The sequence below is a fragment of the Pygoscelis adeliae genome, unplaced genomic scaffold (assembly GCF_000699105.1).
Source record: "Pygoscelis adeliae isolate BGI_AS28 unplaced genomic scaffold, ASM69910v1 Scaffold188, whole genome shotgun sequence".
Classification (NCBI taxonomy): Eukaryota; Metazoa; Chordata; class Aves; order Sphenisciformes; family Spheniscidae; genus Pygoscelis; species Pygoscelis adeliae.
Window position 1 is genome coordinate 757,927 of NW_008825304.1, and position 16,584 is coordinate 774,510.

Here is a 16,584-nt window from a genome sequence, read left to right on the forward strand (position 1 = left end):
AGCTGGGAGGGGGCACAGCCAGGACAGCTGACCCAAACTGGCCAAGGGGATATTCCATACCATGGGACGTCATGCTCAGTATGTAAACTGGGGGGAGTTGGACGGGGGGAGGCGACCGCTGCTCGGGAACTGGCTGGGCATCGGTCAGCGGGTGGTGAGCAACTGCATCGTGCATCACTTGTTTTGTATATTTTTATCATCATTATTATTATTATTATTTTCACTTCCTTTTCTGTCCTATTAAACTGTCTTTATCAACCCATGAATTTTACCCGCCCCCCCAGTTCTCTCCCCCATTCCACTGGCAGGGGGGGAGTGAGCGCATGGCTGTTGGGTTAAACCACAACACTTGCAAAGGACTGACCTCCGTAAGTTCAAAGTCTGTACAACACAGAAACACGTACAGCCGGTCACTGGGTAAAGGACTCCTGTGAGAACGCTTTGACTGTGCACAGTTTGCGTTGTCTTGATCAGAAACAACTGATCAAGAAAAAAAGCTAGCAGCTAGCATTAGTCTCTGGAAATAGCAACTGGAATGGACACTGAGCCAATCTGTAGAGGCAGATAAACCAATATCCACACTGCTAACCAGCAATGTTAGCTGATCCCAAAGTCTCATTGCAAATGCTACCACCAATAATCACTCAGTCATCTGACTACAAGAATGACCAATGCCTCCACCTTGCACACAAATCCAGTGTCTATAAAGGTGCACTGTGCTGACAGCAGCCCGGCAGACAGTACTTTTAATCGACAGCATTTCCCCCTCCCCAGTGGAAGCACGATTGATGCACTATGCATCAAACGCTGGATTGAATCCCTCCAAGCTGGTGACCACACACACATCCCTAGAGCCCTGCCTGCCACATTCCTCCGGTGGATGCCGTGCCCTGGCAGCACCGCCTGGCTCCCCACCACCGCCAAGGTGCTGCTGAGAATGGCTGCTCAGGTGGCACCATCCTGCACTAAACCGCCCCCAGGGAGCACGACGCAGGCAGGCACGCGATGCCAGGCTGCTGCAAGTGGGCGGCTGCAGACCCAGCCCTGCCGAGGAAGATGGATGGCACTGAGCCCTCGCCGCCTGTGCTGCTTTGTGCCTGTCCACGTGGAGACAGGTCTGCTCTAGAGAGGCAGAGGTGCTTTGGGAAAGCTGTCGTGGAAACCGTTCTGCTGGGGTACCTCTCTGGCACTCTTACGGGTTCTGACAGTTGCAGTGAGGACCAGCAGCATCCTAGTGTACATTTTTGTGCCGCGCTCTGTGGCATTGGTGATTACCCAGCAACACGGCTCCGCAGCGCGGGGGCTGGGCAGTTCAAGGAAGCAAACTTCCACTTGCTTTTTCCCTGCAGCCCCTCTGCGCTTCCTGATGGGGGTAAGAGCAGGTCTGCTCTCACTACGCAGTCCTGCTTCTCCACATACCAGCAGTACAAACAGTGTCAGCTCCTCTCAATGACATGCCTTCTCCCAGAGAATGCCATTCATCTGTGACAGGTTAACAGTCTTCTTGCCTTCTTGGCAAGGAAGGATAATTATAGTTTCTATATTTCTACAATTTAGCATTTCAGCTTCTCCAGGCAAAACTGCAGGAAAGCCAAATATCCTCTAGATTTGCTGATGACTGTACCAACAATTCAATGGGTGGCAACTGCCCTGGAAACTGGGCACCCAGGAGCTCCTGCCTCATCGCACTCTTGAAACAGCAACCCTGGAAAAGGATTGTAACCCATACCTTTAAAGCAGACAGATGCTTCAGCTTACTAAGACTGCCATAAAAATCTAATTGAATAACATGAAAAAAACATGCCAAGCAATTTAGAAGTTGAAAACTACCAAAATTAATGGTTTGTGCTAAACACAATTTATACAATAAATTTTGGTAACTCTCATCTTTAAACAGGTCATTTGAACAAATTTCCAAGACATCTGAACGACATTATTTGAATAGCCAACCTAGCTTTCACTGTTAGTCACGCAGTCCTCGATGTCTGACCGTATCCTTTACCGTGCACTTCCAGAAGGCAGAGAGAGAAGGTCCCAAGTCCAGGTCCAGCAAGTGGGGGCCTGCAGCTTGGTCCCTGTCACTACTCTGTGCCAAAATCAGAGTCATGGCGCTCTGCACTCCTGCACAGAGAAGGCTGGAGCCTGGAGGTTCGAAAGAGAATGCAAATGCTTCCCAAACATCAGGGCTGACAGAGAATGCTTTAAATTCTGCTTTTAGTGGCATAATTATTAACACGCTATTAAGTCATTCCAACTAGGTAAGTAAGTAGACTCCAAATGACATAATTTAAATCAAAACTCATTCTTTAATGACAATTTCACAAGAGAAGTTGAGATCTAACAGTCTGAAGCAAAGCCATTAAAAATTAATAGGAAAACACTCATTTATTCTAATTGGCTCTGAATGTAAATGCATACAGAAAATACTTTCCTGCACTAGGGCCAGGGTCTGAGCAGCCAGCCAAAGACCATAAATTTACTCAAACAATGTCTCCTTAACTTCTCGGGTTTATTTTACAGAGTTCTTGTGCCATGAGAGTACACATTGATTATACCACCTTCACACAGAATAAACAAAATAAAATAAAATTAGGAATTACCTATAAACAGCAAAATTATATGTAACTGAAAATATTGCTAGCATTTCCAGACATTAAATAATTTTCTTCCACAATAAACAAAAGGACTTCCTTAAGCTTTGATTTTAAGCAAGTCCTGCTTCACCTCTCTAGTCCAGATCCAAAAGGCACTATGAAAAAACCTGAATATCCCTGATGAGGTTTAACTGGAAAAACCTCTCAATGCTGGCTGGCTCAGGAAGGTTTCCCTCTGAGGACTTCTCTTGAGAGAAGACACCACCACAATGCATCACAAGTACCCCAATACCCATACCAAAACAGGATTGTGTATGCTCTGGAAAGGGAGAAGGCAGAAGCATCTCTGTCCACTGTACCTACTCTGCATACAGACTCATGGCAACAGAGGTAGCATTTTCTAAATGTACTGCATTCACTGAAAAATGTAAGAGATGCCTAAAATTCAAAGCTTTAAAAAATAAAATGTAAAAAAATCATCACATTTCATACTGAAAATAATGAACACAAGGTAACTAAATAACAGTACTAGGATACAAGGGGAGATTGATTTGCAGCTTACTATAGAGTCATATTTTAGTGACAGCAGCTGTGGTTCTCCATTTTGTAATAGTGAACATTACTTTTCTGTGGAAAAAATATCTATGCCCTCCTTACAAGCTGGAATTATGCTACTTCCAAAGTCAATCTACAAAATGCTTTGAAAAAGCTTTAAAATAAGTCTGACCTGTTTTTAAGCAGAAATTATTATTTTAGTTTGCTGCAAATGTCATTAACACCTGTATAGTACTGACACCATGCTTTCAAAATAAAGATAGGTCATCTTACTTTTAATTTCACACATGCACATAAGTGGTAAACATTCAGAGCATTTCTGTTAATGATGCCATCTGGTGCCTCCCATAATTGTGTAATATTCAGCCTTCCAAACAAGATGTAATGGCAGCAACTCACAAAACCCACTGACATTTACAGTAAGAGAAATTTATTATCAGCCATCAGTTCAGAATGACTGTGTTTGCATGACTACTGGTGCTATAAAATCATCACCTTTACCAATCAAGTGGAGGTACAATAAATAATGGATTTTAATCCATGCACATACTACAAAAGCATTAAAAATTCATTATTCAAACACAGTAGCATCTTAAGCAACAGTTACTTCTTTAAAAATTAATACTACTTTCCTGGTTAAATGAAAACTACACACACCAAGCCTTTGTTTGTAATACCAATGTGTTCATATACAAATTATAACATGTAGGAATGCTTCTGTTTTAACTTTGATACATGAATCTTGGTATTTAAAAAGCAGGGAATTCTCTTGCCCATCCTACCTAGGCTCTCTTTACTACATTTATTCTGTTATCTTAGTAGAGGCTTTTAAAAAAAAAAAAAATCCATCAAAAACCTTTTGCATTTTAGCCACTTTCAGTACATTCCAGTCCCTCAACTGAATTCATACAGAACTGAAACCGAGCCAAAGTGAAACCTACTACTACTACAGATTTTCTACAAAGTCAGAATACACTTGCTATAAGGCAGACAGCTATAAAGTAAAATAGCACCAACAGCTTTTCTTAACCACTCCTAGTAATCCGGTGCACTTTCAACTTTTATTACAGAGTACAGTTGGAGAGAAGGCATCTACAGAAGCATGGCTAACTACTTCTGTGGTTACATCATGCATACAGACCATGATGGGGAATAGGTACTTCCCAGTAACTGCAGCTCCATGAGCTGTATCGAGATGTGCTCTTACACACATTTGCACTTCAGGTGGGCATGCATTCCAAAGCAAAGGCTTTGCTGCTTTATAGTACTTGTGTTTGTACCTGCCTACCTTCTTGACATTTCTCTTTGGACACATAAGGTGGAAAATGCCTTGCTCCCTCCATTTCTTTCAACTGTTCGGTTAGAAGCAAAGAGCTTTGCTTGTTCAGAACAGATTGTTCTGTCGTACACAGCCTTTCCCCCCCATGTTTTAAAACCTGCTTATTTTAACTCCTTGTTTTTATTATCTTTTAAACGCAACTGAGCTAAGTTTTTCTAGCTGCACTCTATACATTAGCTGGGGCTTGCAGCCATACGTTGCAAACGTCCCTTCTTTTTCCTCTGCTTTCGTCCACCTTGACAGCAAGGTGTTAACTGTCAGTATATTAATTCTGAGTCTTTTCTATTCCTCTTCCTTGATAGGTCAAGGTAATGGATTATGCTCAGTCTGTGCTGCTGATCCAAAACATTCAAGATCCTGTTCAATTTTTTCCAGTACAAGTACTGAGGAAGGTGTAGTCAGGTACGTCCCAACTACACAGAGACACTAACATACAAGTAAAGAGTTAGAATTAGCTGTCCTAAACATAAGAAAGTAGAAGCTACAGAGAGTGAAATGCCTCGAGTTTGCTGGGGGAGACACTAACATCTAGAGAAGAATTTCCTATACAAACACTCATATATATCTGTTTTATTTTCCTTTTTAAACAAGCTGCCCCAAAAGTGAAAGTTTCTGTCAAGCTTTAAAATGTTTGGATTTGTCTTCAGTTTTACCCGAGAGCTAAATTTTTTTAGAAACCATGGCAAACATACAGGATGTATTTTATTCTATTTTAAAGTCCTGTAACTTTACAATAGACATAAAAAAACCCTAATGTAATAGAGAATAGTCCAGGACAGTACTTACACTTGCAACCCATTTGAGTATCTTCCGCAATACAAAGAATGTGAGTGAACATACACCTCGATGGAACAAGTCATAAGATTACTCTAAAAACAATGATGTATTGTTTAAAAATATTTTATAGATCTTAAGTATTTTCTCTCATTTTACTTTTTTAAAAAATTATTTTAAACTGCTTTCAGGCCATTTATTCATAGCACTTGCCATAAGCATCAGCATGGAATCAAGTAAACACACAAAAATACATGCATACTGGCACTGAAAACTATTAAGTTAGCAGTGCCCTGTATTTTGATTTCTTCTTGAATCTTACATTAACATTTACCATTTCTTCTGTGGTTAAGCTTCCATTTTTCCCAGACTACAAACAGGAGGGCATGTTTTCAGCCTTTTCTCATGTCCTAGCCCCAAATGGTTTCACATGGTAGTGCAGAACTACACACAGACAACGTAAGAATATGGACAATAGGTCTGCTTTTCTTAGCTTCTCGTTTTTGCAAACCCCTTCTAGATGGTCCAGAGAGTCATGGAGTCCACAGGCTACACATTTGCAAAACAGTACACACCACTGATAATGTGACAGCGAAAGCTCCATGACTACTTTGAGGGGAAAAAAGGTCATTGAAAGTTTTGCTCAAAATGCTAAAAGAAAAATCCTCTTTTGAAGAAAAAAGGCTAGTGCTATTAATAAGACTAACTTGTTACATATGAGTTAAGCAGACTTTACCATTCTAGTGACAATATTTCAATTCACATAACCTGTAAAGCAATGCAAGTATGAAGGAGCAGAAGGATATCACCTCCCACAGCTGATGCCACTGCTCAGAACAAAAGGTGGCACATTTTCATGCACTGCATTACTGAATTCCATGTACGTGAGGTCTTTTCTTCAGATTCAAAAGAGTATTTATCCTGATAAGGTCCTCTGTGTGCTTTCCAGTCAGGTAAACCAACTTTCAACTAAATTTCTTGAGGAAAATTTATAATCTCCAATAGCAGATTAAAGAATGTAGCATGATTATTGCAGCCTATCAGTACTTAAAGGGGGCTTATAAAAAAAGACAGCGGCAGACTTTTTAGCAGGGCCTGTTGCGGCAGGACAAGGGGGAATGGCTTTAAACTAAAGAGGGGTAGATTTAGACTAGAGATAAGGAAGAAATTTTTTACACTGAAGGTGGTGAAACATTGGAACAGGTTGCCCAGAGAGGTGGTGGATGCCCCATCCCTGGAAACATTCAAGGTCGGGCTGGACGGGGCTCTGAGCAACCTGCTCTAGTTGAAGATGTCCCTGCCCGTGGCAGGGGGGTTGGACTAGATGACCTTTAGAGGTCCCTTCCGACCCAGACTACTCTATGATTCTATTCTATGAAAGTTATTTTTGTTTGGAGGGTTTTTTTTAAATAAAGGACTGCTGAGAAAGCACACTGTTTAATCACACAGAAATTAAATCATGGCCACTGAAGGAGTACAGAACTCACTGCTGTACAGGCATTCTTCCCCTGAGTCACTTCCAACCACCCTGGCAACACACAACTCTTGAACAAGTTTAAAGTTGATTAGCTCGGAGAACAGAAAGCTGGGCTGAGCATCTGACTCCAGCTTTTTGCCTAACCCTCCCTCACTCGCTACTTCTTGTCCTGGTTTAAACATTTCCTGTAATGCACCTGTAGCATCACTTGAGAAGCACAAAATTAACTGAGAAAGTGTTGGGTTTTTTTCGGTTTTTAAAAAAATAAATGTATACAACACTGTGTGGGCTTCTGCAATGCTTTAATAATTGTTCTGTCTTCTTTTTATGAGCTGTAGCAGAAAAAACAATTCTGAACTGTGCAATAAAACCTGACAGCTTGAATGCAACCATGAAATAAAAAAAACCCAATAGCATGAATAATAATGAAAGGGCAGAAACAAGAAAATAATTCAACAGATGTGTGACATTTTTGTTCTTCATTGTGGATCAGTTATTCTTGTTAATTATATCACCTATTCTTCCCTTTTATTGATAATTACATGAAGCAGATGGATAACAGAATGCTCCCAGATGGTGAGAAAGCAAACAAGTTTATAAATTGTTTATTTATGAAGATATCATTAAAAATTATTTAATTATCTATAGTTTTCTACTCCACCAATAATTACATGCACGGTAAAGGCCAGCAGCACTTTATAAGATATTTAGTATTCTGTTGTAACCAACTGTTTTTTAACGTAACATGACTGAAATGACTGACAGATGTGCAAAACACAATAATAATCTAATCTGTTTTAACACTGTGGGAATTAAGATTTTGAATCTTTGGATCTTCTGCCAATTGGCACTTCAATACTGGTTACTGATTCAGAATACAAAAAATCAGATATTTCCTTTTGATTTGAAACAGCTGTAGAAAGTGTTTGATCTAATGAGCAGACAGGAGCTTTTTCAGGTCTGTGTCATGAAACCCTAGAGCATGGCAGATGTATGGCCTGATGCAATTTTGAGCTAATATGTGGAACCTCTGATATGCTTGCTGCAGAGGCACAGGCTAAACAGGCATCCCAAAGTCTGGACGCTTCCAGGACTAGATGCAAATAAGATCGTTAGCATCTGTGCCATTCCAAAGGGCTGCAGTGGGAGACAAGGGAGTTTAATGCCTCCCGCTCTGTGCCTTCTGAGTCAATCCTCACCGGAGTTATCCAAATCTCTTCAGTAGAGCAATGGGAGATAGAGTTTTGTAGGAACAGACACAAAATCAGCAGCAAAACGTATTTGCCATCTCAAGGAGTGGGGTAAAAACATATTCTGTCATTAGTGACTGTTATAGGAAGACATTACTATGTTCATAAGAACTTGCTGACCTTTAGGAAATGGAGAGCCACTGCTTGGGAAGTGACAGATCTTCTGATGCAGAGATGATGCAGCACAGAGTTGTGGTTTAAGAGAGCGTGAAAAAACTTGTGGTTGTCTTAAAACCTACGCAAAGCTTTAATAAAAACGCCAGGTGACAGGAGGAACAGGTAGAGTTCCCGAACTCTGTATTTCTTTGGTGTCATAGTCATTTTAATGATAACCAGAGAGGCAACACAAACCAAAAGCCTGGCTCAAACTAGAAACAATATTGAACCAAAGGAAATATCACAAGGACATGGGGAGAACAGGGTGGCTGGAAAACTGCAGTTAAATAATCATTCAGGTAATGGTAAGTTATGCTTTTATATGATAAATTTCTGTATTTTAAGAGTAAATCTCTCTACCTTACATCTAGCTCTCCCAGAGAGACTACAGGAAGAAGGACCTATGCTTTCTTAGACACCACAAAATATAGCTCATGCTGCCTGCTAGAAGCAGGTGTGAGCAGGCCGGCGCATGGGGTTTCCCCCTTTTTGATTTTTCCAGACACTACAGTAGAATAGAGAGATTTGACAGAGGGACAACGAGAACAAGTTACCACAGACTTAACACTTCTGGTGCTCATCTGTCTGTGACAACCGATCCAGACCTGCAGGAAAACCACCTCTCCAGCACAGCCGAGATCCATCTGGACTGGCAACGCATGGGAATTATCTGAGGGCAAAGCTTTACTGATTTAGATTGCTGCTTTTGCTTCTGGCTTTGGCGGAAGGAAACAGGAAAGAGTCCTTGTGGGTTCTGGTTGAGTTATCTGTACTGGGTCAATATTTATGAGTGAATCTCTTCATGCTCACAAGCAGGCTGGAACGTATTAAAGAGATACACAAACTGATTGAGCCTCAGGGCTCCCACTGTGCACTCTCTCTAAGATACTAAGCCACTAATGGCCTACAGAGATATATATGCACAAATCAAGAGCTGTGCTTAGACACTGAATGGCTGAGCTGCTGAGCCCCAAGCTGTTACTAGTGAAAAATAAATTTTGCAGCAAGAAAAGGAGAGAGATAGCTGAAAAAAGGCTGGAACAAGAGGAAGGCAGAAAGCTGAAAAAGCAGTAGATGAGAAGCAGATGTTGATGGCTAGATATCAAGGGGCATCTTGTGGGTATCAAAGCAAGAATTTCATTACGATTATCTCCATCCTAAGCGATAGATACTCAAGCAATTAATTAGGACAGGCAGTCAAATGAAAATTTTACGTTTCTGAAATTGACTTGCATTTACAGTCTTCGTATTGTAGTTTACATGAAAAAAATCCTGCCATCATTGCAGAGCTATCTAGCACAAGAATTACAATGATAACCCATCCTCCAGCTTTCAGGAACAAAGCGGGCATGGGTTAATGTCAGAAGGAAGTGCTTTTTAACATGAGAAGGCAAAGCCCCCTCAGCTAAAACAAGCTTGGTGAGCTAGAATAGAGAAGTGTGATAAAGAAATGAGGAGCGGTCTCAACTACTTGGAATCCCTGCTTGCCCAAAACTTTTAAGATCCTGCAAGATCTTGTTTAAAACCACCGTAACAAAGATGATAGCAGACATTTTCTCCTTACTGCTATCCAGGTGCTTGCCTCTGACAACTTCCCACTAATTCCTACTCCAGCCTCTTTGTCCGCCTTTCACTTTTCCCCCTCTCTTCTCCACGCTTTCCTTACGACTTTGTTTTTTCCACTTCCCTTTTACCTCACTTCCTAGCCTGCTAGCATCTTCTACGACCAAAATGTGTCTCACCTTGTCTCACATTATTTTTAAAGGTGACAATTCTCAGCCTTTCCATTTTACAGAGCTGTCACATTTAACTCCTCAGTGGGATATTTTGGTCTTTGCAACATGGATTGTGTCTTTCTGTTTACAGAGTGTCTGAGCAGGTCTTTTTGATCGCTACAAAAAGGCAGCAGTATAATAATGTTGCGCCTACTGAAATTTGATTATATTAATGTTATAAAATACACCTCATTTTACTTGCAACTTAGCTGCAGGATTTTGCAGGGAAGAGCAAGATTACTGATGGGGATCAATCTTCCTTTCTGAGCCAGTAGAGAGAGGGCAAATGCCTTATGCCTGGCTACAACCAGAGCTAACAAAACATCCAAGATCTGAAAGCAGCACCAGCTTCTTACTTTCACAATTACACTCAGTCCCCTACGGTATCTTAAGTTATAAAGCTTTCCCAACGTATGGTGGGCAAAGGTCACTTCATTCACTCAACAGAAGAGTCAATTTAGCTTTGTATGGTTTCAAATTCTTAGTACTTCAGAAAACTACAGGCAGCAGTAGTGGACTAGCTTTATCCTCAAGTTACCACCTAGGGATCAACCCCAGATGTCAGTTTTGATAGAACACATTCTGTCAAAAATCTATAATTAAAGCCGGCGCATATGCATGGATACTTATACAGTGGTTAGCCTTCATTTTTTTTAGCAAAATTTTGTTAGTGAAAATCTCACACATTTTATTAAATAGAAATTCATTAAAATTTTGATATTTTAAACAATTATCTCACTACCTGCACCTCTCGTAAATCCTCAGGAAGAACCTGGAAACGGAGCAGACAACAGATGTGCAAATCTCTCAAACATAGGAAGTCTGTGGTTTTCCAGCTCCAACAAAAATGCTAAGATAAGCTCTTCTAGTAAGAGAGCAACAGTTCATTTTAAACTACTTGACATTCTATCTTTAAAGAAAAGCATCAGATAGTTTATTCTGCAGAGAAGAGGAAGGCAGGGATGTGCACGTTGAGGGAAGACTGTTAAACAAAGCCAAACTCAGATCAACGGCCTCAGCCATGTTCTGGATTTTGCTTTGCCAACTTCTGCCTAATTAAGAGTTCTGGATGCCAAAAATTACTGACTAACTGTGAAAAGGACAGCACTAAAAATATTATATGGGAGCCCGTCTCAGCCAACTGGAAGTTAGTAGACAGACATAAAGCTCCCTAATTACGTTTCTTTAGGAAGTTACAGATACCTACTGAGAGTATCCATCACTAACAGTGTTTTTCCTAATATTTCAGCTTCGCTAGTTACTCTTGTGAGGAACCATCTTCACATCAAATTTTAGTTACTTAAAAAAGACAGAATAAGGTGTAAGTTATTCAACATATGAAATTAAGAGACTTTTAGTTTAGAACCTCCGGACTGCATGAGTGCTATGCAAATAAGAACTGTTTGGTAGTGAAAACAATCTTTTCCTTTGCTGTTAAATCATTCCTGATATTTTGAAGTGTTCTTTGAGTGTATCTTGTGCATGGAAGAAACTTGACTTTGGGACTGAAAAATAAAATTTACTTAAGCAATTTCTACGGAAATAGTCAGAAGCATGACATTGTCTTTTTCCACTTGCAGAGCATAATACCTAAAAAAAACTTACCAGGAAGAAGGGCTAAACGTTAAGTGAGAGCATTTAAAATGTGTTGGGAGTTTGAAAGTAACATCATGAAAAAATATTGTTAAAATGTAACCATTTAATATGAAAATGCTATAGTTCAGTGATTGCTGTTTGTAATGCGTTTGCAATTCAAGCTTAGAAGCAGCAACGGTCGTGCAGAAGCAAAGCTGGGATTGTAAGGGTATGGACACCATGTTCAATGTAATTAAGAAGCAACCTATCAACACTAAGATGGTAATGCCATCCCATCTGCCAAACCCTGCATTAGCTGGCACTATGCCTCTTGCCTGCTGCTGCTTCTGTTACCCACCTGATCCTTGGAGACCTGCTCTGATGGAGCATTTATGCCAAGCTCTTCCAGAGGATAGACAATCTGTCGTCTTGGTCGCACGGGAACCATGTAATGAAGGGCAGATGTCAGGGAATGGGCACAGGGATTCTGAAACTGAAAGACAGCGATCTATATTTCAGCAGAGAGAATGTCAGAACAGTGCATCACAGATGTCTGTTGTATGGCTTTGCAAATACAAAATTCTTAGCTCTGTTGGCTAAATCTGAGAGAAAAATCAGCAAATAAACAAACATACTCAGAGCAGAGGAATGAATTGCAGATAATTCCTGACACTAATGAAGATAATTATGAGAGTAATTACATTACTATCTCTGTGGGAATGACAGATAAACAAGTGGTTTGGTTTATGGGATTTTTCAGCACAAGTATTTTCCCCAGGAGGATATTTTTCTCCATAGTGATCATGAATCAGCTTGATTTGACCTCATTAAGCTATGTTATCTGCTTACTGCTAACCTTTGCTTGTTTGGCAAAGAATGGTTATGAATTTATATAGAAATTCTATACCGACTAAAATGTCAATTTCATCCAAGTGATAAATGTTAATAAACCAGCATAAACTTGAAGCGAACAAAAACCCTAATGCTAATGTGAAAGGCATAGATCATTAGAAATAGCTGATTCCATTTATTACAGCATGACTGGCTCTGTCATAACTCACGACGTAAAAGGAAAAATAAATAAATAGAGAATTACAGGAAATAGAGAATGAACATTAATGCAAACTAAATTACACTGAAGTACCATTCCAACCACAAATATTGAAAAAACTTGATGTTACTATGTTGAGAACTGAGTTAAATATCCTATTTACCACTTATTAGAAAGCAATGATTAGCTTAAGTAACTTAAAGAAACTCTGTAGCCTGGAAATAGACCAAGCTGGAATCATTAGTAAGATTTACCTTTTCTCTTCCATCTGCTGCCATTAAACTGCATTTTTGTAAGTGCCTCTTAAGAATCTGAGAACCTAATGCTACGCACGGACTTTGGTTCCTCAAGAGACCACTTGATAAAACTCTACAAAAGTGCACACTGGAGAAGCAGGAAAGAACATCCTTCTGAAAATGCACCTATGTCTAACCTGTCAAAATTCCTGTGTTAAAAATGGTGGTGATTTCAAAAACACCTAAGTCACCGAGGACAGAATTCATCTCAGTCACCATCTAAAAGCTAGGTGCGTACTTTAGGCTAGCCATGCAGACACCCCCCAGAGTTAGAGATGAACATCTCCAGAGGGCAATTCTTTCTGTCCTAAGATAGGTAGTTACGATCGATGGGTGAACTGCCCTCTGGATGTACCGTGTTTTCTCCATTAATGCTGGCAGAAGCCTAGGTGATTAGGCTGGGCCAGACAGTAGCTTTAGATGGCTACACATCAATGAGTTGACATGTTTGAAAATTTCACCTTGTGTTCCCTTTTCTGACGTGAGACTGATGACAAGACGCATACATGAGTATTTTTGAAAGAATCTTTTATTTTGCTTCCACAAATTACGTTCTTCTCAGAAATGGATTTTCTCACACAGCGTTAGGTTCTTATGGTTCTCCTGTGGCACTTGCAGAAACACAAGTCACATTTTCAACGACAATGAGGTGCCTAGTTCCCACTGACTTTTGATGAAACACAGTCTAGAGTACCTAAATCACTTTTGAAGAGTTCTTATAAACCACCTGGATGTGTTTTTAATATTGTCCCCTTGCATTTACTCATGCCATGTTAGGCCCAGTGACATCATTATTTTTTTCTTCCCTGCCCTCCACTTCGTCCTGAATTCAAACAAATACTGGTACCTCTCAAAATTCGTTATGCAGCTGAGTGGTGGTATGTGGCACAATACAACTTGATCAGGTTCTATTATTAAACTATGACAGGAAATACAAATCATTGTTAAATATAAAGACACTATATGTGCTTTATACCTTGTCTTTTAAAACCTGATTGCTAACTGATTTGCAAGTGACAAAGATACACCAGGTGTATTAGCATGTTAAAAACAATTAAATAAAAACTATTAATGTTGGTCTCCTCAGTTGATGAGTTGTGAGTTTCTCGTTTGTTCACCTATACATCCAACACAAAGGCAAGAAACGAAGTCAAACCCAAACTACAGCTTACAACTCAGACACATGGTGCTGTACTTAGGCAGGAGTGGGAATACTGGATGCTGGCTACTTCATCCTAGAACCAATCTATTGGGAATGGACAGGAAAGGGCAGAAACTTGACTATCAGAACTACAGCACATTTATGGAGGTGGCTGACACAACACATAAGGCAACAGCAATACACGAACCTATGCGGGTAAGAAGCAGATACACTTCTCCCAGAAACAAGTGAGGAGGTAGCAAACAAATTATTCCTCTACTGTGCTGCTCCCAGGGCAACATACTAATGTGTGTAACTTAAGACACCTAACTACATTTAGAGAACAGTTGCTCTAGGATTCTCTAAAGTCAACTGAGAAACAGACATTTGCAAAGAGTGACTCAGCTCAGAAGGAGCCACCCACTAGGAAGAGCTCCTCTCTCTTCACAGACTAGGTAGAGAGCCAAGGCCAAGTACACTTCAAATTTCCGCTCCTTCACATGCTTCGTGAAGATATCAGGTAAGTCTGGACTCACATGCACTACTGAGCGCATTATGGACTAACCCTACTATGCAACAGCTACGTCCATGAGTGTAGATTATATCATGGAAGAAGAAAAGAAAGTACAATTTGCTGCAGGTTGCTAAGAAAATTCCTGTTTACAGTCATTCAGAAGCAAAGAGAAAAATAAAGTAAGCAAAGGTAACAATATTTAATATAAAAAATAACTTTCTTCTTACCTTGCCTTCCACATATTGTGGATAAATAGGATAGTAAAGAGAAGATTTGTGGGCCAAGCGAAGAATTTCCTTTAGAAAGTGTTTTGTATAGTGACGAAATATAGGATTTAAGACAAAATGGTAAAGATGTCCATGCTCCTCTTGCTGGTGGTGATTAAAATGAATAAAGTCTTCAATGTTATAATGTGATCGAATATACTCAATATCCTGGAAAATAAGAATTTGGAATTCAGCAGTGATGAAACAGCTACATTTACAATATTTTAGAAAGCAACTCACTGGCACTTGCTATCAATTAACGAACTAAATTTCAACACTGAAATTAGGTGCCTTTGAGAGTTAATTCGCAATTAAAGCACACTGACTGAACATGTTTTTCTTGAAAATCTTTTCATTGTATCAAAATATATTCTTGCAGTTTGCCCACTTTTATTTACAGGGAATGCATATTTGACCCTTTCACAACAATGTCTGATACAGGTTAAGAGACATTCATGGGGGCGGGGGGAAGAAAGAAAAACCTCTGTTTTGCTGAGTTCAAGACAAAGAAGCCTATACTGTCCTCTCACAAAATTTAAACTGAAAAAGGGGAATTCTACAGAGAAAAGCTGTGTTGTAAGAAATGCCCTCCAACAAGTCTTCCCTGTTGAAGTGATAAGCTGAGATTTTTGCACATTTATACACTCAGGAGAAATTGCTATATCCTCTTAACTCAATGCTCTTAATATAATTAAGAGCTATTTTTGAAAATAGGAGTGACTACTCTTTATTTTAAAAACCGAGCATTACAGACGTTGACTGAGCATTACAGCTGTTGAACACTCTAAAATCTACCTTTTCAGTAACAGCAAAATGCCACAAAAGTAAGCCTTAAAGAACGTTTACTTTTCAAGAATAATGTGCAACATTGTCTTTTTTTTGTACTCCATTAGAGTATATGCTTGTTATTTGTTCTGATGTTAAGCGTGTGATTCATACTCACTCAGAATCTACTGTTGGGGAAAAAAGTTAAGAAAGCAAATCTAGAAGGACAACTACTACTCTTTGCAGTATGCATGGCAAAACTGCTTATTGACTTTGGAAATTAGGGGCCAAAATAAGCAATTACAAACATATTTAGAGGCAGAATGGCTTTGTGCTAAAGAACCAAAGAGATGTAGGAGGCCTACTTTCAGAACGCATCAGCAGCTTCTTGCAAATAACAGGATGATTTTTTTCCATGTGTGTCAATCATTATCTATGAGAAGGGAAATAATGCAGTCTACACAGTCAGGAAAGAGAGAAAGAAAGTTTATAGAAGCAGTATCTTTTAGATATACTTTCTGTTAGGTACATGTATAGTGGCAAGCATGAAACTCAGCCTTTAGTGTTGAGGGCTAAGCGTTACAGTTTTCATACAACACAGAAATAGAATTTACCATTTCGTCTCTAATAACAGAAATGCCAACTACTTGATCCAAAACTTCTGCTATGAAAGCCTGCACTGGGGTCCCATCCTGCAAGGCAAAAGCAACATATGCACATTTCCTATTTCATTAGTAATCTTTCTTTTTAATCGTAACTGTGTATTTTAGCACACGATCACAATTAAAATACTTTCCTCCCAGTATACATTCTACACACTACCCCAATTTAACCATTCTTCCTTAACTCAAGGCCAAACGTTTAAACAGTTTATATGGCTGGACTCTTGACCATGCAGAACTTTACTGAACTACAGTTTCAGTTAGGATCTGGCTGCTACAGGAGTGCTATAGGCTCAGCCACTAATTTAGTCCTGGGTTAAGTTCCAATCTTAGGAAAGAGTATTAATTAAAGCAGATATTCTCCATCAATAGTTGTATAAAATGGATTTCCCTA

At 39.7% G+C, this 16,584-nt stretch overlaps 1 protein-coding gene across 1 annotated transcript in view; it reads right to left on the reverse strand.

The window, feature by feature from the left end:
- Positions 1-16,584, reverse strand: part of CFAP61 (cilia and flagella associated protein 61) — a 108,550-nt gene that overhangs the window by 60,897 nt on the left and 31,069 nt on the right. The window contains 3 exon segments of the mRNA XM_009330133.1: positions 11,854-12,003; positions 14,725-14,931; positions 16,143-16,220. Of these exon segments, the coding sequence (XP_009328408.1) occupies positions 11,854-12,003; positions 14,725-14,931; positions 16,143-16,220 (435 nt within the window).